General features: G+C 32.5%; 3 protein-coding genes across 10 annotated transcripts in view; 1 reads left to right on the top strand and 2 right to left on the bottom strand.

Annotated features, from left to right (window-relative positions):
- Positions 1 to 18,650, top strand: part of LOC124956592 (protein crumbs) — a 35,416-nt gene extending 16,766 nt beyond the window's left edge. Inside the window, exons 2-19 of one of the 5 annotated variants that reach the window (XM_047512591.1) lie at positions 4,772 to 5,142; positions 5,645 to 5,825; positions 6,588 to 6,755; positions 7,358 to 7,685; positions 8,009 to 8,469; positions 9,237 to 9,418; positions 9,550 to 9,703; positions 10,161 to 10,625; positions 10,868 to 11,603; positions 11,702 to 12,104; positions 12,510 to 12,965; positions 13,063 to 13,815; positions 13,901 to 14,735; positions 14,850 to 15,213; positions 15,455 to 15,770; positions 16,006 to 16,323; positions 16,402 to 16,497; positions 16,647 to 18,650. In XM_047512591.1, the coding sequence (XP_047368547.1) occupies positions 4,772 to 5,142; positions 5,645 to 5,825; positions 6,588 to 6,755; positions 7,358 to 7,685; positions 8,009 to 8,469; positions 9,237 to 9,418; positions 9,550 to 9,703; positions 10,161 to 10,625; positions 10,868 to 11,603; positions 11,702 to 12,104; positions 12,510 to 12,965; positions 13,063 to 13,815; positions 13,901 to 14,735; positions 14,850 to 15,213; positions 15,455 to 15,770; positions 16,006 to 16,323; positions 16,402 to 16,497; positions 16,647 to 16,871 (6,812 nt within the window). In that variant the 3' untranslated portion in view covers positions 16,872 to 18,650. Of the gene's footprint in view, positions 1 to 4,771; positions 5,143 to 5,644; positions 5,826 to 6,587; positions 6,756 to 7,357; positions 7,686 to 8,008; positions 8,470 to 9,236; positions 9,419 to 9,549; positions 9,704 to 10,160; positions 10,626 to 10,867; positions 11,604 to 11,701; positions 12,105 to 12,509; positions 12,966 to 13,062; positions 13,816 to 13,900; positions 14,736 to 14,849; positions 15,224 to 15,454; positions 15,885 to 16,005; positions 16,324 to 16,401; positions 16,498 to 16,646 lie in introns of those variants that run through there. The other 4 variants (XM_047512592.1, XR_007103304.1, XM_047512593.1 and 1 more) reach the window with 4 other exon arrangements.
- On the bottom strand, positions 17,294 to 20,860 carry LOC124956604 (endonuclease G, mitochondrial). The gene is made up of 5 exons (XM_047512654.1): positions 20,481 to 20,860; positions 19,742 to 19,935; positions 19,360 to 19,596; positions 19,109 to 19,292; positions 17,294 to 19,035 (listed from the first exon to the last, which is right to left on the bottom strand). Exons 1-5 carry the CDS (start codon positions 20,736 to 20,738, stop codon positions 18,937 to 18,939), a joined length of 972 nt encoding a protein of 323 aa, XP_047368610.1. The 5' UTR covers positions 20,739 to 20,860; the 3' UTR covers positions 17,294 to 18,936.
- On the bottom strand, positions 20,734 to 23,549 carry LOC124956598 (cell cycle checkpoint control protein RAD9A). 4 transcript variants are annotated; one of them, XM_047512628.1, is made up of 6 exons: positions 23,259 to 23,549; positions 22,859 to 23,079; positions 22,623 to 22,787; positions 22,374 to 22,530; positions 22,130 to 22,301; positions 20,734 to 22,036 (listed from the first exon to the last, which is right to left on the bottom strand). In XM_047512628.1, the coding sequence occupies exons 1-6, from the start codon at positions 23,290 to 23,292 to the stop codon at positions 21,406 to 21,408; spliced, it is 1,380 nt and encodes a 459-aa protein (XP_047368584.1). In that variant the 5' UTR covers positions 23,293 to 23,549; the 3' UTR covers positions 20,734 to 21,405. The 4 variants fall into 4 exon arrangements, with proteins under 4 accessions (XP_047368584.1, XP_047368585.1, XP_047368586.1 ...); XM_047512629.1 differs by having other exon boundaries at positions 22,877 to 23,079; positions 23,259 to 23,546; XM_047512630.1 differs by lacking the exon at positions 22,623 to 22,787 and having other exon boundaries at positions 22,877 to 23,079; positions 23,259 to 23,548.
- Positions 23,550 to 23,552: the final 3 nt, after the last annotated feature.

Raw genomic sequence — 23,552 nt, 5'->3', positions numbered from 1 at the left:
CACCTTGTACATATATATATATATATATATATATATATATATATAGAGAGAGAGAGAGAGAGAGAGAGAGAGAGAAGCTGTGTAGTAATTAAAGAGATGCGGTTTTCGATCAGCGACTGAACCGAATAATCATGTGATTGGACAATCGCATTTAGCCTCGTATTATTTCTCTTGCGATAGAACACTATTTGGAACGCGGCCGTTATTGCTATGCAATCAAATTGCATTGGATAATCTCTCGATTATATTTGATCTAATTACCTAACGCATTTGTATTATAAACTTTATATAAAAAGAATAGAATTTTTTTTAATATATTTATATATTATTTATATATTTTCTAAATCTATATATATATATATATGTATATATGCATGTATGTATTTACTCATATTAATCATAATTTGAAACTGATATAACATGCGAAGATATTACAATCACTTTCAAAATGTTTTTGTTAATTTTTCTCCTGTAATAAAAAGTTTTATCGGAGTCAGTATTTTTAAACATTTGATTAGTATTTCAAGTATATCGACACATAATTATTTGTACTAATCATTAAACTGATCATTTGTTTTACAAAATACTTTATACATTAATTCATAAAAGTACCGATCAAATAAATATCATAGAAATGATAATTTAATATAGTGACTTATAATATCTAATGTGTCTCAAGGTCATTGCTCTTTTTAAAAAATACCGCTAAAGTAGATTGGATTTACATCGGTTCATTGTATTTCATGATCACGGCTCTACTTTCCCATCGACGATAATAATATTATCCCCACATCTCATGGCGGTTACGGGCAAAGCATTGAAGGCTCGTGAGAACCACTGTCGAAATGAATGGAAGATCCATTCACCGATCCATAAGCTGATCAAAGAACCGGTACTTTAGATTCTGATAGGAATTTTCTTCCATTTAAATAGGGGCGTAGCCCGGAAGGTGAAATTCAAGGAAGTCTTTTACCACGGGATCTCAAGAAAGATGAAAATTTTTCTTATTAAATTCGTAATAATATGCTTCAGGATAGACTCTATCGGCATTATCACAAAGAGATTGCTAAATAAACTTAATATTTTCTTACGTGTGCTTACGTTTCTATATTTAATAAAATCTTTTCAATCATTAACAATCAGCTATATAATAAAATAAATCTATGTTTGTTGTGAAAGTGACTTATCTCAAATTTCTTATGTCAAAATGCATAGATATCTTGTTTTTAATAAAATATTGTTCATATCAAATTAATTTCTTGTGATTCCCCATGGTTAGTTAACAAAAACAAATTATACGTACAAATGTTCTATCTCTTTTTCGAATTAATTATGTACCGTCAAATATCAAAAAATAATTATTTTTTTATATTTATTATCAATTTTATAAAAAATAAATAATAAAAGTTTATAAGTGATAGATGATATAATAATAATAACAACAGCACAAATCGCTAACTAATCCATTTATGTCGAACGATGGATCATGAACGACAAATTTACTCGTGATTGACAATAAAATTGGATGACTTTTCAACGTATGTATACATTGTTTATGAAGTTGTCACGAATGTACAAACCTTTCGTAATCTCATGTATATAGAAGCTCGCATTCGTACGTGGGAAAACCTGACGATCGTAACATCCATAAATCCCGAATACTGGCACGAGGGCGTTTCTCTCACACCTATTGCGTTATTAGTTACGTACATATGCAAGTATGTACCACATACATACCAATGAGCCATTTTTGCATACCTTCCAAAGTGATAAAAAAAGAAATCGTAAGGAATTCGTGAATAAATATTAATAGTTACAAAAACAAGAAAACGAAAATTCATCGATTTAAAAAAAAAATAATAACAAGCGAGAAAACAAGAAATAAGATGAAAATATATATATATATATATATATATATATATATATATATATATATAGATAAGTTTGTCTCAAGTTTTTATTTGTTTTTATAGAATATTCTCAGTATTTTCTTTTGTCAAAACTTTCTATTTCTTTGTATAAGGCACGATCAATCGTTTCATTTTATATGCCATAAACCAGAGGCAATTTCTCCGCGGTAAAAATTTCTAGTGTTTACGCTTCGTTATGATGGAGACTTCGATGCTTCTGTCGACTCCGAGCCATGTCGTCTCACTTATGGTCCATTGTTACTTTTAAGTATCTTGAATCTTTTCGAAGCAAAAGATTACCGTTCGAGTACTATATTGCAATGACTGGAAATGGAATATCATCGATTAAGTGTTTTCTTCGTGATCTTTTTAAACGTCAAACTTGACAATTTTCAAAGGACTTGAATAAATAATACTTATTAAATGAACCGCAGTTCAAATAGCAAAATGACTTTTTATCGGATTTCGAAACGTCATATTTTTTTTTCTTTTTTTTGTTAAAGCATCATACCCAATGAAACAATTTTCCATAACATCCTTTTATATACAAAACGAGCCTGATCACAAAATCCATCAATGGACTTCAAATATTTTTTTTGTCTCGTATAATTTATTAAAGAATCAACATACATGATTGTAATTCACATAGCTCCGTAGTCATCATCTTATCTATCATAAATTTTCTTGACACTATTATTCAATACATCGATCAATTTGTTCGAATTAAAATAAAATAAGTCCTAACGTGTTAAAAGTTTAATCCCGTATGTAGTATAATATTTAAAGAAGCTTATCTTTGTTTAAATACATTAAGGAAAAAAAAACAAAAGAGAAAAGAAATAGAAAAACAGGAAAGAAGAAGAAATATCGTGCCACTTAAATTGTTTTCTTAGTAAGTCGAGTCGAGATATTCAAGGACACAATTTATCATCATTTCCATCTTTAAGGAACATGTATTAATTTACAACATTTGTGTTCATTCGCCGTTTTTTTTTCTACATTCTCGCAAAGGAATCGGTAAATCATTGATAGATACGTAAAAAGGAGGAGTAGGGAAGAGAAAAAAAGAGGGAAAGAGAAAGAAACAGATGGGAGAGAACATTATAAGGAGAACAGTGAACGTTTAGACCATACATATACATACTTACACACACATTGTTATACATATGTACGCATCAAGACGTCTTATTGTTTCTACCTGTTAATTTTTTGTATGCTAGACAGGTGATGTCGTTCCTCTCATGACCATCCTTGAACGTATCGCGTGCGCTCATGCGAAAAGGATACGGAAACTCAAACGCTCACACGTTATGAATCATGATTACGGAACGCCGTTTTCGACGTGTCTTCGGACTCGATGACTCATGTCTATCTTTTACCTTTTAACAAATATACTTAAATACATATATATATATATATATATATATATATATATATATACATATTTTTATTTTTCAATTATATCTTACATCAAATAATTATGCTTTAGGATAACACAATCTGATTTCATCTTAACGAATTCGTTCATTGTATGAAAATGAAACGTACCAGAGTAACGAACAATTAATTATATCTCATTTTCAATGATCACTAGTGCAACGTTATATCTTTTTATATTAGATATTACGATATACAATCTGCATGGTCTAATGAATATCCTTCTAACGAGATTTGAAGCATATATTCAAAAATATAATAAACCACACGATGTCGATAGTAACGAAGGAATTAATTGCAGACCAATTAGAAAGGAAATAAATTTCGAAGATAATAATAATTCAGACGATTAGAGATGATCAATTAATAAATTCTCTTTTTAATAATTTTTGTTATAAAGGCAATAATATCGTTTTATCAATTTGCAATAGGAAATTAATATTATTTCAACATCGTTCTTACACAAAGGTGCATTATAACCGGTTTTAGTTATAGGTTCCTTTTGGACTTCCATTTTGTTATCATTTATCTCGATAGCGTGACTCAAACGTTCTCTATGCGGAATATCGTAAGGCTCGCACCTCGAAGACAACGATCTTCGACGTTCGTGCGTGCGTCCATATACCTACATATGTCTGTGTGTGCATCTATCGGTCATTGCAGAAGACCCGTTACGTCAGTAAATCTAATACATATATGTGTATGTATGTACCTAGCCAAACGGAGTATATGTACTTACATTGCTTTCCTCCCCACCAAGCTATAACTTCTTTTTTTATTGATTTTTCCACACTTGTATGTATGTTTTTATCTAACGACTATTTAAATATATGACGAGCATTCTCATTGAATTTTCTTTTCTTTTGCGTCGAACAGCCCACAGCTACGTTCGACTAAAATGAATTTCTTTTTCAACGATTATAATTAGAATGCATATATTTATATATATATTTATGCATATATTTATATATATATATATATATATACATACATATACATACGTATTTATTAGATTAAATAGAATTTATAAATTTAATAATCATCAATTGTCTCATCTTACGAGTGCCTTCTTTTTATTAATCAAACAAATGTATTGTTACTCAGTATTCGTTTTTCCCTTTAATCTAAATAAGAAAATATTTTTTATTTGCAAAATTAATAAGTGAATAATATAAGAAAAGTTTTACTTAAACGAAGATTATAATTTTAATGTTGAATGAATAAAAATAGTAATTTTTATTTGTTATTCATTTTGATATTTAAATAGAATTTTACCAAAACTCTTTTATTTGAACGATTATGATAATGTAAATATCGGTAAAATATCACCTATTCTATAATTAACTTCGTTCGTGTTTCTAATGTAACGTTTGAACGTCTTATTCAGTAGTTTGTTGACATTACATAATATGTATTCTTTGCAGTATTGACCAGCCTATTGGCGATCACACACGAAGCACCACAGGACGTACGTCGGAAGGATGCCGAAGATCATCCACGGGAGGCATATTTCAATGGATCAGCTTTTCTGAAGTTAAATTCCTTCGTGTCCGTGCACAGGCATAGTGGCTTGAGTTTTCGAACCTGCGAAGGTGGGAGGCTCTTTGTTCAAAGGTACAAAGACGACTCCATAAGTCTCGAGGTCACGCACGATGGACTTCTCTTCGTTGCAATCGTAGATCAGCAAGTCCACGAAGCAAGACTCAACGCTAGATTACTAAACAATGCCTGGCATAATGTCAATCTCTTCTTCAGACTTGGAAATCTTACTTTGAGTACAGCTGGTCATACGCAGGTAAACATACGTTTACCTACCTTTATACAATAACGTTATAAGATATAAGAATGTAATTGCGCGACGTGCATACGTGAAAGCAACTTAATAATTCGTAAAAGAGCGTATAATAATTTGCAATACGATGAAATCAAACGCAACGATTTATTTTCTACAAATTCCGTCGACATTTATTCGTACCACGGCTAATTTTTACTATTCACTGAACAATGTCCTACTCAGATACGTATTTTCCATGTAGATTCCATACTTGCTTTTTTCTTTTTTTTTTCTTTTTTTTTTTTTTTTTTTTTTTTTTTTCTACCAGAGAGTTGAGAGGATATGAATTTCATTCTAATATATTTCACGAGCGTTTGTAATTGATATTTCGAAAATTATTGAAATTTCGAAAAAGATATAGATAAGTATTTCTGTTTATATGATGAGATCATTGTAACATGAAGCTGCTCATTTGTCAAAATTTCACAAACGTCATTGTTAATTAACGTTATTTGGTTTGCAGGTTATCGCAAATGCCACATACAATGCTGCAATTTTAACTCTGCCGGATTACAACGTTAACGATTCGCTGATAGTCGGTGAAAGTTTTCGAGGATGCATTCTTCAGGGTCCTGGTATACTTTTTAACGAATCTATCAACAATGGAGCTGTATTCGGGCCTTGTCCTTCGGACAACAGAGGATGTAAGTAACGTCATACGTTGGAAAAAATATTGTCAGGAAGGAGTTTTATGTATAAGAAATAAATACGTAGTTAAAAGAATTTAGAAACGTAGAAAAGTAAATATAAAGTTAGGATATAAAATGTTGTTAACATAAAGAAGAATGATGAAATCAAATGTCCTATCGTTGGTATACAGTTTCCATACACTTGTTTATTAGGAATGGTTGGTAATTTTCAATCCGTATTATATAAGAACTGGTTAGTATGTCAGTACTTTGCGTTAGGTATTTTAAAAATAGTTGATCGAATTCAATCTAATAGAATTCTTACGATTAACTTACCATAGTTCAATGTTGTTAGATCAAGTTTACAAACGTATAAATGAATATTTTCTAGATAATAGATCTAAAAGAAATTTTCCTTAAGAAAATCAATCGTTGAGAGAATATTAATTATCTATGATGACTCTTCAAATGTTTCTCTTTATAGTTCAATAATTCAACCGAGTTAAGAAATTAAAGGAGTGTCTTTTTTTTCTTATTTTTTTTTTTTTTCTTTTTCTTTTTTTTCCTTCTTATGTAATCGTAAAAAATCGAACAACCGCTGTTATCCTTTGTTATCTTTTAAGTATTATAACTTAAGTACAAATACAATTAGCAAAACGTAGATATTTTATTGACGCACTTATCTTTCCTTGTTTTTTATTCCTTAAACGCACAACGTTTTCGTATATAGTGCATCGTGTAGATTGTATCGTAGATTTTCTTTTGTACAACTTTCAGGTGGTCCAAATGGCCTTGGAAGTGGCATAGCATCGGCTACAGCTTCCACCATGGATGTCTGCCGCAACGAACCATGCATGATGCATGGTAAATGCGTGTCACGGCAGGACCGTTACGAGTGTCACTGTTACGCGCGATATTCCGGCAACAACTGTCAAATCGATAATGGTAGATCACGATAATACCACATATGTCATAAGAATTTTTCTACGCTAATGGAAACGAGTTGAAAAAAAAAAGAGAAAAAAAAGAAAAAAAAACACTAGAAACCGCAAGGAATTTGCATTTCTTCGATCATAAACATGTTACATTTCATTACATTACATTTCATCTTTTTTTGAACCGAGAAGCGTTGACCTTCGTATTAAAGCATGCATATTCTATCCTTGAACAAATGTATGATAGGAATTTTATAGGAATTCAAAGGAGACTTCTCTTAGGCAACTTTAATGAATTTTTGTCTGCAAACGTGCATGTGGTAGTACATAGTGACGTCATTGAAATATTATACGTAACACATTATCATGTAGATTATATATGTACGTAGCAAAACGTAGTAGAACAATATTATTTGCTTTCATAATAATTCGCTTTCTAGCTTATGGAAATATTATCCCGTATAAAATGTAATTTTTAATATTTGACATCCCCTTTGAAAACTACTTTCGTATGTCACGTAAACTAGCCTTTCTCCATATCCATTAATATTTCTAATAAGTTAATAATAATTATCATTCTTGTGTAAAATAATATCGAATACGATTCTCCAGGTTCACCGTGCTTGAATAGTCCGTGCCGAAACGGTGGAATCTGCATCGAAGACAAAAAGGGTGACTTTACTTGCAACTGTCAGCCCGGATACACAGGTGCATCTTGCGAGTCGCAATTGGGTGTACGACTTTGCGAGGAAAGTCCTTGCAAAAATAACGGCATTTGTTTGGCACTCACTGACAACGAATACAAATGCGAATGCTTGCCAGGATGGACAGGGAAAAATTGTGAGACCAATATTAACGAATGCCTGTCTTATCCCTGCAAACACGGTGGTCGTTGCATAGATGGGATCAATAACTACACTTGCATATGCGATAGAACAGGGTACTTTTTTTTTTCTTTTTTAGTCAATCAACTTGTTTTGATCAATTTACAAAAGAAAACGATTATACATTTTTAAGTACTTTTTTATCATTCCTGTTTTCTTGCGATAACTAAAAAAAAATATTGTTCGGTGCTTATCTCGACGATAGAGTATATTAAAAAGAAGAAAAAGAGAAAACAAGAGATGAATAAGTACTGAAACATGTAAATGGTAAATGTTTTCGGGCTGATAGGGCTCTATCATATATCCATTAGGGTATAGTAACCATTTGAAAAAGATATTATATAATATATAAAAACATATTCTCAAATTGTTCGCTTAGATATGAAGGATCAAATTGCCAGATAGATATCGACGAATGCCTCGCTAAACCGTGTCTTAACAATGGCATATGTTACGATAATTACGGTGGCTATATATGTCACTGTCCAGCCGGTTTCGAGGGTCAGAATTGTGAATTGAACCTGAACGAATGTCTGTCGAATCCATGTGCTAACGGAGGCGAATGCATAGACGACGTTGGCTCTTATCACTGCGTATGCCCAGCCAGTTACACCGGCCGTCATTGTGATTCGAGAAGTGTCTGTGAAATTGATTCATGTCCATCAAACAGTATCTGCATCAGGGATTCTCACGGAGAACAGTGCGTTTGCAATCCTGGATATATGGGGATTCCACCAAACTGTACTATCAACTATTGTGCCAGTAATCCTTGCATTAATGGCGGTACCTGTACCAGTAACAGAGACGGATATAATTGCACCTGTACACCCGAATGGAAAGGTAATACATCGGTAGATAGTAAGACTAATATTTATTTTATCCTTTGAGATCCAACGGAGCTTTATTTTTAATATTCAACTATAAGAAGAAAATAATTTCACAGGATAAAATAATTTCACATAGATATCTAATAAGTAAATATCTCTTTATAAATCGATCGCAAATGATATTTTACTGATAATTCCACTAATGGTTCTTTTCTTTTCTTCTTTGTTGTGTCTGTTATCATTGTAACTTTATATACGTAGATACATATAGATGTTCGCTCTTAAAATGTTTCACTCTTACATCTTAACAGTCGCTCTATCTTTACATTTATCTAAAATATACATAACTCTTACGCAACTAACTTGCTGTTGAATATTGTCTATGTATGAGCCATGTTGAAAGTCAGATTATTTTTATTGAAACAAAATTACTTAACGCTGATAAAAATGTTTCTTAATGAACATTGTACTTTGAACCGTGTATTTTGGATGCGGCCTTCTTGATTAACTTTATTTGAATAAAAGTGATCTAAATTACTTGAGATATTTGAACGAAAGAGAAAATATTTTTGAAAGAAAAAAATTTGTTTCGATACATTCTGATTCACGTTGGCTCGAATGATATAAACTGCATGTTTTTTGTTGCTTATTTTTTTCCTTTCTTTGTCCCTCTCTCTCTCTCTCACCCTCTCCCCCCCCCCTCCTTGCATGCATAAAATACGATCTGGCCATAAATTGTCTTGTGTTGTCCCTTACCTCGTGGTACGTGTCGTTCATCAGGTGCAACGTGTTCGACATCAGTTTCGGATTGGTGCACGATATGTCACAATGGTGGTACATGCATTGAAACAGTCTTTGGCATCATGTGCCAATGTCCACGATTTTGGACGGGAACGCAGTGCAAGGAACAGATTACATGTCGTAATCTACCTTGCAAACAGGCTTCCGCTTGCCACGATTATGTGAGTTTGATTTCTCGATATTCTGCTTCGCGTATAATACATGTATCATATGTATGTGTAAGCTTTTATATATGGAATACATTGTCTGCTTTCTTTGCCTCATTTTCGTTACTTGTCTTATCACCAAATAGCCTGGAGGCTATTATTGCACCTGCGAACCAGGATGGACAGGACCAGAGTGTTCCATTGACATGGATGAATGCTCTAGCGATCCTTGCCGAAATGGTGGTATATGCATCGATCAACTCAACAGTTATTACTGCCAATGTTTGGCTGGTTACACTGGTACAATCATTATTTTGTGTTCTCATTGATCAGTGACGCTTTGTTTCACGTAAAAGATTAATATCGGATGATATTTTGTTTAATTAACTGATAAATTTATTAATTAGATCATTCATTTGTTCATATTTCTTCGTCTAATCTGTCTTTTGTTGTTATTCATATAAATTTTCTTTTTCTATAATTATTTTCTTGGTATAAGAATTAATTGAACAGAATGTACTACATGTATGCTTGTTGGTTTTTAACAGATCACAAATTGATTATTTAAAATTTGAAATAGCTTCTATTCCTTTTTTTTGGGGTATTTTTTTTTTTTTTTTTTCTTTCTTTTTCCTTTTCAACAAGGTAAATAAGTGCAGATTATGCAAATAGCTTGTTAGCAAACAACTTGTGGCGAAGGAAACAAGTTGTCATAGAGTCACATTCTCAATTACAAATGAGTTTATTTTATGAATAGGAAAGAACTGTCAGATCAACGTGGACGAATGTCTCTCTCAACCATGCCAAAATGGTGGCACATGCATCGATCGTATTAACGAATACACGTGTAACTGTACGAAAGATTTCATGGGCCAGAATTGTGAACGAGAATTCGATGCTTGTTCCTTGAATCCGTGTCAAAATAATGGAAGTTGTACTCTTATATCAAGATCAAGACGAGATTTCGTTTGCGAATGCCCGAGAGGATTCGAAGGTAAAATTTGCGACGTAAACGTTGATGATTGCGTGGACGTGATATGTCCAGATGATAAGATATGCGTCGACGGTATCGCCAGTTATGAGTGCAAATGCCGCGAAGGATACAGAGATCCAAATTGTACCCTTATCGTTTATCATTGCGCCGGAAAGCCGTGTAACAATGGTACCTGCATCGATTTAGGGGACGACGGATTCGAATGCAAATGTCATCCTGGTTTTCAAGGTACGTTAACTAAACTAACTGTACTGATCTAAACTAACTGTGTACATAAAAATGAAATATTTTCGACAGAGCAATTATTAAAAGGAAAAAATGAAATTTAGTTTTTATTGCCAATTTCTTTCTTTCTTTTTTCTTCTTGTTTTGTTTTGTTTTAAGATGATCTATCTAAATCAAAAGATATAAAAAAGTTTATAATTGGCTCGGTCATGGCTTCATCCAGCTCGATTCTCTCTCAATTACAGGTTTATTCTGTGATCAGGACGTCAATGAATGCGAGACTCAAGGTAACTCCTTATGTAACAATGGCATATGCTTGAACACCGAAGGAAGTTACAAATGTTTCTGCATACCTGGCTTCTCCGGTGATCATTGTGACATCGATATTGACGAGTGTCTTGGCGGACCCTGTTTGAATAACGCCACTTGCATCGATCGAATCAATACGTTCGAATGTAAATGTCCACCTGGTTATGCCGGAAAGATATGCGACACCGATGTTAACGAATGCGAGAGTGATCCTTGCTTGAATGGTGCGACCTGCATAGACGAAGTCGCAGCTTACACTTGTAATTGCGCACCTGGATTCCGTGGAACTAATTGCGAGATTAATATTGACGATTGCGAACCACTGCCGTGTTACAATTACGGTAGATGCATGGACGGTGTAAATGATTATACGTGTGACTGTACCGACACTGGTTTCGAGGGTACGAGATGTGAAAAAAACATAGACGATTGTTTATCCGCTCCTTGTGTCAACGATGCCATTTGCATCGACGATATAAAGAACTACAAATGCCAATGTTATTCCGGTTACACCGGCAAAAACTGTGAAATAGATATAAACGAATGCGAAAGTTCACCCTGCCAATTTAACGGTACTTGCCTCGAGAGATCAAATAAAGAATTGTACAAAAGCGAGGCATTTAATTTACCTTCCATATTCACTCAAGATTTTAGTTATGCCAACGCGAGCGGGTTAGTAATAACTAAATGCATACCTATCAGATTCCTTCCTTATTATTACTATCATTGTCGATCTTATATTCAATTAATTCTACCTCATCTCTCTTCAGATACGAATGTTTATGCGTCCAAGGAGTTACGGGTAAAAATTGCGAAATGAACATAAACGAGTGCGAGAGCAATCCTTGTCAGGCTGGTAGCTGCGTCGATCGCATTGGTGGATTCACTTGTGAATGTGACGAAGGTTACGAGGGTGATCATTGCCAGCATGACATCGACGAATGCAAAAGATACACCCCTTGCGTCCACGGTGTATGTACCGATGGTAGAGCTGACTATTTTTGCACTTGCGAACCCGAATACGGCGGAAAGAATTGCTCCGTTGAATTAACAGGCTGTTTGGGTAATGCCTGTCAGAACGGTGGTACCTGTTGGCCATATCTAATCGATGAAAAAATTCACAAATTCAATTGCACCTGTCCAAACGGTTTCCACGGTGAAATATGTAATTATGTAAGTACCTTATTGCTCATTTGTCGAAAAATGTCAATTAATTTGATACGCGTACGGACGGAACAATTGAATGAAAATATATCGATCCTCATTTTAAGAGTTAAAATCAGTTTTTTATAGAATCTTTTACGAGATATTATTTTATCAATCATACTGAATGAACTTTTACTGATCGTTATAAACATTATACTTATTTAAAAGCCATAGATTATTTTGTTCGTACGATTACCGATATATTACAATAGATAGTAGTTAATGAGCACATTATTAATGCAAGTTATTCAAACTTGTTTCACAATGTTTTCTCAAAAAGAGAAAGGTACGTACGTAAAGCGCTTGGGGCCTTTATCTTAAACCGAGAAAGAAAAAAAACCATAGATTTTTAATTTTTTAATTGTTTTCCAGGTGACCACCATGTCATTGAGCGGCAGTTCATACGTTCTTGTGAACACAACTCGCGAGGAAGGATACGATATTCAATTTCGTTTTCGAACTACGCTACCAAACGGTTTGTTGGCCATTGGAAAGGGTTTAACGTTTTACATTCTTGAACTCGTCAATGGCAAACTCAATCTACATTCGAGCCTTTTGAATAAGTGGGAAGGCGTCTTCATTGGTAGCGGATTAAATGATTCTTCCTGGCAAAAAGTTTTCGTAGCTATCAATACCACACATTTGGTTTTATCGGCTAACGAAGAACAAACGATATATCCCATCAGTCTCAACGAAGGATCTAACTCCAATCACACATCTTTCCCGATGACGTACGTCGGTGGTACAACTAACTATCTCCGAAGACTTACGCATGGCCCATCTTTCTTTATAGGCTGTACCGAGGACGTCGTTATTAATGGAGAATGGGTGCTTACTTTCATTCAATTCATCAAACGACAATAACGACAACAATATCTATGATCAATATTTATGTTCAAAATTTAACCAGATCATTTAATTTTAGGTATATTCAGGGACAACATCTAAGACGGTCTATATGGAAGGTATCGAGCCTGGGTGTCCACGTGAAGCACAATGTTCACCGAATCCTTGTAAAAATGGAGGCCATTGTACCGACGGTTGGCGGGATTTCTCTTGCAAGTGCGAACGACCGTATTTAGGTCACACGTGTCAATACAATATGACGGCTGCCACATTTGGTTTTGAGAACATCACTAATGGTTACGTCACGGTTAAAGTATCTGATATGGCGAGGAAAGCGGTTAGATCGATCGTAGATATTTCAATGTTTATACGGACGAGACAGGATAGAGGCGACATATTCTATTTAGGATCTGAACCGGCTCCACAAATGGACTCAAAGTCTCAGGACAAGACGTATATCGCGGCACAATTAGAAGGAGGAGAATTACTCGTTAGAATTCAATTTAATGGTACCGAGGCGTATACGGTAGGTGGTGTTAAATTAAACGACGGAAACAACCATCTGATACAAGTTATCAGGAATGTAACGTTGGTGCAAGTGAAAATTAACGGTACCGAATACTTTCGCAAAACCATTAGCACTTCAGGACAATTAAACGTTACTGTACTTTATTTGGGCGGTTTACCGCAAGCATCGAGATATATACGACAAGTCGATAGTCGCCAAATGGAAATTCAACAAGTCCCGCAAATAAATTTCAAAGGAATAATACAGGACGTACAGATATCTAATGGCAACGAGATAATGGTCGTCGAATTCTTCCCTTTGAAGGTATAATATTACGATGATGTATCCTAATGAATCTTAGCAAAAATTTAATGAATCGTTCAATTAACTTTATCATCATTACATAAAGGCAAAAGATATACCGACACCGACGCAATTTGGCAACGTAACCTTCGACCATGACAAAGTTTTGGAAGGCGTATTATCCGACAACGTGTGTATAAGTAATCCCTGTAACCACAGCGGTACCTGCCACGTTACGTGGAATGATTTCTGGTGTCAGTGTCCACGAGGTTATACCGGCAAAACTTGTCAAGAAATGGAATTTTGCCAACTCCAAGACTGTCCGGCTGGTTCTAAATGTCAGAATCTCGACGATGGTTATGAATGTATCGCTAATGCGACATTCGATGGCGTCGGTACGTCGTTCACTTACGTTTACGATCAAATGGAAATGGAAGAAAGAAATGAGTCCGATACTACTATCGATACTATCCGAATAACGTATCGATCGAATACTGGCGGCACTCTGATGCACATGGCGCCTCGCGTAGGTGATCAACATTTTACCGTGTCCGTTTACAAAGACGAAATCACAGTTTCCTGGCGACTAGATGATCAGAATCGTGGTATCCTCAGTTTCGGTAAGAGCGAACCCGACGGAAACTGGACGTCCATAATACTACGACTAAATAACAATTCCATGGAGTGCACTTATGCAAATACGAACGACGAAAACGCGCCCCAAGTTAGTCCGAATTTCAACTTTGCACTATGGTACGAATTATTGATCACCGGTACGGTCACCCTAGGTGGATTAAGCAATGCTCTCTCTAATCGACATACTTACGTTACTCTCGATAATAATAATCAAGCTACGAATAGAAAAGCCATTAAACAAAATACTGTTGATCTCAGCGATTACGTTCTGACTACTACTACGCCACCCCATCACATGGTATCAGGTATAAAACTTTTTTCTCTTAGATCATATTTGATTTGAAATATGTGTATATATATATATATATATATATATATATATATAAATACTAATGTTTCATCATTACTTATCTTCTCAGGAGAAGTATTTAAAGGTTGCCTCGGTGAAGTAAGAATCGGCAGCATGTTATTGCATTATTTTACTTACGAAGAGGTATATCAAAATGCCAACTTTACACCATTCGAATATCTATCTCTACAAAATCATAACTCGAGTAACAATATCGGTTGCCAATTATGCTTCGATATTGATTGTATGAATGATGGTCATTGTCGTAACAAAACCAATAGCTACGTATGCGATTGTCCAGCGGGCTATGCCGAAGATGATTGTTCTGTCAATATCGACGAGTGTATCGACAATAAATGCCAAAATAATGCGACTTGCGTCGATGGTATTGCTACTTATACCTGCATTTGTAACAGTGGCTGGCAGGGACGGCTGTAAGTATATGTAAGATAGAAATTGTTTGCGCCAATTAAATATTTGCTATAAAATTAATTTCTTTGTATGAAAAGAAAAGAAAGGAACAAAAAAATAACAGAAAAAAGAAGAATACTGCAACGATGTGATAATAGTTTTTGATAACGTTGCGAAAGATTACGAATCTTGTGAGGTTTTCTTAACTTATCTAGATCTTATCTTTTTTTTTTTTTTTTTTTTTTTTTTTTCTTCTTCTTTTAGATGCGACAGCGATATTAACGAGTGTGTGACTCTTAGTCCGTGCCAGCATGATGGTGTTTGCGTTAATAAACCTGGATCTTTTCGTTGCGAATGTCCCGATCAGTTTGTCGGCGAGCTCTGCGAAAATTTTCGACTGATTACGTGTCAAAGCGAACCTTGCAAAAACGGTTCCACATGTACGGACATTGTAAATTCAAAGACAGGAGATAATTACACTTGTACTTGTATGACTGGTTTCGAGGGCACTCAATGCGACTTACCCTATTGTCAAGTTCAAAAGTGTCAAAACGGCGGCACCTGTGACCTCTTACGTCAGGTATTAAACATTAAAATCCGTAGTCACGATGATATTCTTTTCAATTTCTAATAAAAAAATCATTCGAATATCTTAATACATAAAAAAGAAAGTTTACTTTCTTTTGTGATTAAGGTAAGATTTACTGAATTTATTAAAACCAGACAGATTTCTTATCAATTTGCCTTAATATTAAGAGAGATGTAATTGAGAAATTCTTGATCTTTCAATGATTATTTTTCTTTTTTTTTCCTAGGCCCCTCAATGTATGTGCCTGGTTGGTTACACGGGACTTTACTGTGAAATAAATATAGACGATTGTGCACCAGACGCGGATGGTAACGTGCCGTGTAAAAATGACGGTAAATGTTACGACAAAGTGAACGAATATACCTGCGATTGCTTAGACACCGGTTATACAGGACCAGATTGTTCTATAGACGTGGATGAATGTCAAAATCCGTTGACTGACTGTGGATACGGGAAGTGTGAAAACTTGCTTGGTACTTATCAATGTATTTGTAATCCTGGATACTGTGGATATAACTGCAGAATGGGTGACCCTTGTAGAGAAGTAAATATTTAATCATTCACATGAACTCTCACAGTCGTTTTCGTATCAATTATGATATCCATTTGTTTTATTTAACAGGATCACTGCCAAAATGGAGGGACGTGTGAGTGCGGAAATAATGGTGAATATCAGTGTGCGTGTACGCCAGAGTATACTGGAAAAAATTGTACAGAGGTAAGAGAAATAATTACATTATCTTAACTATTAATTCACTAACTATGATAATTGCAATTTGTTTTTATGAGGAATCAATTAAAGGAATCAATCCAAAATAAATTCTTTTGTAATAAGCGGGTTGGCTAATTCGTTGTTAAATTTTTCAGTCTGGACAGCTTGGAAGTCAAGCATTCAATATCGCTATTATCGTAGGGCCAATTGTTGGTTGTTTATTTCTCATCGCGGCAGGTTCATTAATAGCATTATTTATGATGGCTAGAAAGAAACGTGCCACTCGTGGTACGTACAGCCCAAGCGCTCAAGAATTTAGTAATCCGCGAGTGGAGATGGATAACGTAATGAAACCTCCACCGGAGGAAAGACTGATTTGAAGAGCTTATATGATTTGATAATAATAAGTGATCAGAGCGTCTTACGCAAGCTAGTCTATCGAGTGCGTAAGTCGCTATTACATGTACGAAACAAATTGGATGATAACAAAAAAATCTTCAAGTGGCATATCATCAAACGTTCCATTGCGTTTTCTAGTCTATGCTACTTAACTACTTTATTGGGTCACACTAATGCTGTAACGGTATAAATATGTCGAAATCTTTCATAAGCTGTTGAACGTGAAAAAGACGAAATATAAAAAACGTAAAGAAAAGGAAAGAAATTGCAAAGCCACTTCTCATAGTGGTTATATAGGAAAAGTACAATAGAATACGGAAAAAAGAAAAAAAGAAAAAAAGAAAAAAAGAAAAAAGAACAAAAAAGGACAAAAAGAAAGAGAAGACTACTATATTCAGAGGTGTGCAGTATTTTACAGATTAAATTTTAATTTAGTTTATTCAATGTTGTGTTATAAATATATTACTCGAATTAGATTTTTTAATGTGAACACAATTCACAACGACACAAGTACAATGTGGCAAAGAGATTGTATTAGTCAAAAATTGTATAACCATTGTTAATATTGGATACTTAATGCGACGTCACAAATAATGAAGAGCATTGCTTTTCATTTTTTCAGTATTTTCAATTTGTTCGACGATAATGTATGATAAAAACCATACGAAGTAGTACTTAACGAAGAGTGTACTTAAAGCTGTGACAAGTGTCCTTACTATGTAAGTGACACGCGATCGCAGCATTCAAATAACGAGACCCGTCCATATTAGTGCCTAAATTATTATAAATGCAAAAATTCTGAAACTTTTTGACATTAATATGTACCAACATTGGTCAAAATATAGAATATAAGAGTAGATGAATAACAAGAATATGAAAACATCCGGCGAGCTTCGCTATGTTATATCATATCTGTTAATTTTGTGTACATAAAATAGATGTTAAGTCATAAAATTTATTAATGGTTTTGTCAATAGGATTTTATATGAATACTGTATTTAAAATTAACATAGTATTTTAACAACAAATGTACTCTTTGGTATGTAATAATATTACTACTGTGACCAAAGTAACGGCGAGAATTAGCTCGACCAAGAATGCGTTCAAAATACTTATTAAATAATGAACTATATATATATATATATACACACACACGCGCGCGTAAGAAAATCGTCTGTATGATTCACTACGCACTTTAGACATGACAACAATACGGCAAATAATAATCTTTACAAACACACACACACACACACACACACCATGGAAAGTCGTAATGATAGAATACTATCTATGTGCTACTATATTAGTGCTATAGCACTATTACTACGTACTATACAATATTTTTATGTAAACGCATGTAAAATATAGCTATAGTCGGAAAATAATAATCAAAGATAATAAAATTTTTAAATAAGAGTTATCACTTCCGGCTATGAGCGCATACAAATTGACAGAATTATCGTTGATTGGACACGCAGCACACATTAAAAAAAAAATAATATTATTTCTTATTAGACTGAAATTTGAATATATTAATATAACATTCCCTATGGTCGTGCCTAAAAAAATGTATAAAGATGAATATATGTACTTTTTCTACGAGTACTTATTTTCATGATTGGTCAAATGTGATTATGCACTAAATTTATTATAACATAAATGATGAAAGCTTCAATCATCAATTGTACAAAAGGCAATAAAATCTCGAAATATAAATGATAATACATCTTGTTATTTCGTAAAACTTTGTATATACAATTTCTTGCATTAAAAAAAATAATTTTTATATCCATTAAAATAGTTCCATTATAATAATAAAATAGTCTCAAAAAATCTATTCTTGTTTCATGTTATTACATGAGATGAAAAAAAAAGGATATACTGATCATATATATATATATACAGACATGAATATTAATTTCAATTTTCTATAACTTTCGATTAGCTATTTGAATCTACATTTTTAACAATGATATTTAACAAGGAAATAAATATAAAATAAGTCAGTCATAAAAATTGACTACTAATTGATTGTATGAAACAATATTATGCTATACTTTTTCCATTGATTTTGGTAAGTTTTTCGCGAGATAATTTATCAAAAAATAAAAGACCTGCTGCTCTTTCAATAGTTTCTGGCGGTACCTATAATAAAATTAAATTTATTATAAAATATATTTATCAGATCAAACCAAATTATGTATTTATAAGAATTTACCCGAAAATTTGTAAGAGGAGTATTGTCATCAATGGGCATATTTGGCATTACATAAGCCTCCATTTCAAAATTTGAGTCATGAGTTGCTCCAACAATTACTTTATAAAAGTGTGTCGGTACTGCAACATGATTTGCACCAATAACTTCGTAGCGCACATATAACTTACCGTCTGCATTATCTCTTCTAGAAAAAAAAAAAATGCAAACTATAATGTTTCATTTCTATTTCTATTTTTTATTAATATACTTACTTTGGAATATATAATGGGCCAGTACAAACATAAACATCTTTATAAACATTAGTTAATTTTCTCACATATTTTTCTAATCTATTCCAAGAGTGTCTATTAAAACCAACACCAACTTGTGGTGCCATATTTGAAAGATAAAATGTTTGATCCACATGTCTTTGATATAGTTTATGATTTCCAGCTGCTGCTAAATGTCCACGATCGTAACCACTTCCTTTATAATCACTGTTATCCGATCTGTATTATATAATTGTGATATATAATTATATTAATTAAAAATGTACAAATGTGCAGACACATATACACACACACATGTTTAATAATACATATCATAGCAGATATTTAAGGGTTCATTTCATTAAAAAAATATGCAAATATGTACCTAAAATAAGGGTGTATACTCGTATCTGGCGTAAATTCACACTTTGAACGATCTACAGTTTCATTATATTGTAATCTTTCTTTGTTTAAATGTTCAAATACCCAATGAGCAACACGATTTCTTCTGTCATAAGACAATATAAAATCTTCATATGATCTGATGTTATCATAACCAGGAAAACCAAATTTCATAATCTGTTAAGTTGATAGAATCTATTATTACTCGTCTAAGAGTAGACATTAACACTAATAAACTCGAAAAGGGATAACGTTATAAGATATTATAAAGAATTCTTTTAGATAATTTTAATAAAAAAGAATTGATTCGCTTATAAATTGATTCATATGACGATGTAATCAGATCATTTATACGTACATACATACATACGTACATACATGCATCATGCATACATTCATGCATACATACATACACATATTATATATATATATATATATATATATATATATATATATATATATATATATATATATATATATTCGAAAGGTAATATATTGTCGATCGCGCGAATCGTACGTGACTATAAACTGCTCATCGCGCATTTTTCGCAAACGACGTGTAGTAACATTCTCAAATTTAATCACATAACTTATATGGAATTATAGACGCAATATTTTCTAAATAAAATAAGAAATCTCTTTGATCGGTCGGCAATGTGTTAAGATTTTTATGTTCTATATTCAAATAAGAATAATTGATAATAATTTAATTTAAAAATTACCTGGGATACTCTTGTTGCAGTTCCAGATAATTTTGAACCCATTTCCGATTCTACATCTGAAGGTTCTAATAGATTTTCATGTGCGGATACTGTGCCAAATATTGGTAAACCAGGCATACGTTTAATTTTATGAAAAATACTCGTTCCATTGTCTTCCTCCACATGAGAATGTTTTTCTTGTTTAAAATACTTGCCTATGTACCAACCACTTAACCCACTTATCGTGGATAATTTTAATGTTAACTTAACATTCTTCATAATTTATATCGCGTTGCGTCAATTTTTAATAACGATAAATTATTAATATGTTACACAATATCACCGTTTTAACTCTTTTACAGGTTAACCACAAAACTACGCCACCTACTGGTCGTATAATGAACTTAATATACATATTCATATGTATATATATATATATATATATATATATATTCATTAATTAGATAGCGCAAGAAACATTAGTAAAAAGATAGAAATATTTTTTTTTATCCTACTCCTATGCAATACTTATGAATTTTTTTTCAAAATTGTTATACATTATTCTAAATTTATTCGATATTTATTATTAAAAATGTCGTACAAGGACTTTGAATTGATCACTTAGTCATTTTTCTAATTTATCGATGAACAAGACATAGTTTAATAATATTTATGTACATTATGATACAAAATTAAGAGTTAACATTTTGTAGCATCCAGTGAGATCAAGAACTTTACTTACAACTTTATTTAACTTGCTTCATTACGCATCTTAATTACTATTTCTTCACCTGTTATATTTAACAAAAGATTTGACAATTATATCAATTTAAAATTAATAAGTTGAAAGAAGAAATTTTCAAATAGATATTTTTTAATCCGACAAAAGTTTATAAGTTTTAAATAAGTTTATAAAAGTTTATAATATTTTAAATAAATAACAAAGTCATTCGCTGTTTTCATCTGAATCTTCAACTAGAATAGTATCATGACCAGGCAACATTCGTGGATCAAATGTTGTTTGAAAACATTTTCTGAAGATAAAGCGTGCTTTCTTAGACGGAGGAGATGGCGATTTAGGCACAGTATTTTCTAACTCATCATTGTTCTTTTCTCCAGCGACATTATCCAGATATTTTGTACAACCTTCACCAGACTTTCTTTTTAATATGTTTGAAAATATATTATGTGCTAATTTCTTTTCATTATTAGATACATTAGGTTTTGAGAATATATCATTTGTACTCGATGTATTCGCATCCGTTACAATATCATTTTGATTATGTTCTTTTGATGATACACGAGCATCATTATTTCTCACTTCTTTTCCTATTTTTATGTCACTTGATTCCTTTCGCTTCGATATAATTGTAGTATTAGAAAAAGATGTATTATTTGTACTATTCGAAGATTTAGATGATCGTTTTGTTGATCTTTTAACTGTAGCCCTCTTTCGTATAGGCTTGACTGCTTTTTCAGTAACAGTTGTCTCAGATTGGCTATCAACCTCAGTATTTAAAGTAGACAATACCAAATTTACTTCCAAAGTTGAATTTTTTAATACAAACACAGCAGGTCTGCACAGCAAAACAAAGAAAAGAAAGAAAGAAAAAAACAATACAACAGTCATACAATAGGAGAAACAAAGGCGATTAATATGTCAAACTTACTTTCCTGCGCTTTCTAAATACATATTAATTGGTAATTTAACAAATTCAGCAAAATTAAGAATTGCTTTCAACTCTTTCATACAAAATGTAATCGTTGTCTCTGTATTAACTGAATATCGATCAAATTCACCTCTACCTAGTACCAACTGTGTCCTTGTTACATTAGCTATGTCTATGTCAAAAGTAAAATGTTTTTATATATCATTAAGCTTTAACATAATAATTTTGTAAAAAAAATACTTACTAGACGTATCATCTGTATAATTTCTAAGCAAAACTTTTTGTGGTAGAATTTCAAGAGTGATTTCAATTAAATTTTGTTGGAAATTTTGTATAGCATCTCCAAGTATAATAGACTGTGCGGATAATTGATTGGTCGCATTATCTTTGATATATGTAGCCTATAAATATTGATATAAAATATAAAATAATTAATAATTAAATTGAAAAATTAAAATAGTTATATAAAATCGTTATATTACATATAACATACTTGTAATTTTTCACTATCTATGATCGGCAAAATATGTTTCTTTATGATGCTATTTTTATATTTTAAAGTTATAAAAAGAAAATCTGCATTTGGCTTTAACTCAATATGACAGGTTTCTACTTGTTTATCTATCATATTTGGTGTTTTGAAGACTGTCATAGCGCTCTACAATATGAAGATAATAAAATCAAATTGAATGTTAACAAAAAAAAAAAAAAACATTGAATATTACACACACTTTTACAATATATTACCCTCATAGAAATTTTACACTTAAGAGCATCGTCTTCCTCAAGATCGTCGAATACATAATACGAAAAGTAATTCTCAAAGAAAGTAAAGTCAGCGTATGCAGAATTGGCCATGTTAATTGCACGAAAGGACAAACTATTTGATTGAGGTTGTACATACATTTCATCTCCAATCTTCGCTAGAGCATGGATGGCTTTTGCTATAACTGCAATTGCAATTTATTGTTAATGCATATTGTTATGGCATAATATTGTTATGATAAGAATAATGATTTCCTTATAAATCACTTAAATGTCCTTATAAAAGAAATATATTTCATTAAAAGAGAATGTTTTATATCTGTGACATAACATAACCTAGGTAAAATATTCATTTTAGATATACTTTTCACATTTCCCCCAGGTATGACGCACTTCATGATTTTCTTTAAAGTTAATTCGATGTAATCATTAAATAAGACTTCGTTTAATTGTAAATTAAAACAAAAGTGTTTTTACGTAAAATAATTCAGAAATGTTCCCGCCACTTAAAATTCGAACCTCATATATGCACTCAAATTGTATCTTCTTTCATGCTTGTTAAAATTTCTATTCGTTTATTGGCTTGATTCGTTCCAATTCATTCTAAACAATCGCTATCATTGGTCTGTAATATTAACGTTGGCTTTATTCATAAACT

Source organism: Vespa velutina, chromosome 22 (genome assembly GCF_912470025.1).
Source record: "Vespa velutina chromosome 22, iVesVel2.1, whole genome shotgun sequence".
Classification (NCBI taxonomy): domain Eukaryota; kingdom Metazoa; phylum Arthropoda; class Insecta; order Hymenoptera; family Vespidae; genus Vespa; species Vespa velutina.
Note: the sequence above shows the minus strand (reverse complement) of the source record. Positions and strands in the feature narration are given on the sequence as shown.

What these genes read in the sequence shown, in the direction of transcription:
- LOC124956604 (XM_047512654.1), bottom strand. Translation starts at nt 20,738, where the DNA reads ATGAAGAATGTTAAGTTAACATTAAAATTATCCACGATAAGTGGGTTA. An exon ending in CTGCAACAAGAGTATCCCAG is followed by an intron (nt 19,936 to 20,480) that starts GTAATTTTTAAA and finishes TCAACTTAACAG; the next exon opens with ATTATGAAATTTGGTTTTCC. An exon ending in AGTATACACCCTTATTTTAG is followed by an intron (nt 19,597 to 19,741) that starts GTACATATTTGC and finishes TATATAATACAG; the next exon opens with ATCGGATAACAGTGATTATA.
- LOC124956598 (XM_047512628.1), bottom strand. Translation starts at nt 23,292, where the DNA reads ATGAAGTGCGTCATACCTGGGGGAAATGTGAAAA. An exon ending in GGGTAATATATTGTAAAAGT is followed by an intron (nt 22,788 to 22,858) that starts GTGTGTAATATT and finishes TTCATATTGTAG; the next exon opens with AGCGCTATGACAGTCTTCAA. An exon ending in TTATACAGATGATACGTCTA is followed by an intron (nt 22,302 to 22,373) that starts GTAAGTATTTTT and finishes CTTTTGACATAG; the next exon opens with ACATAGCTAATGTAACAAGG.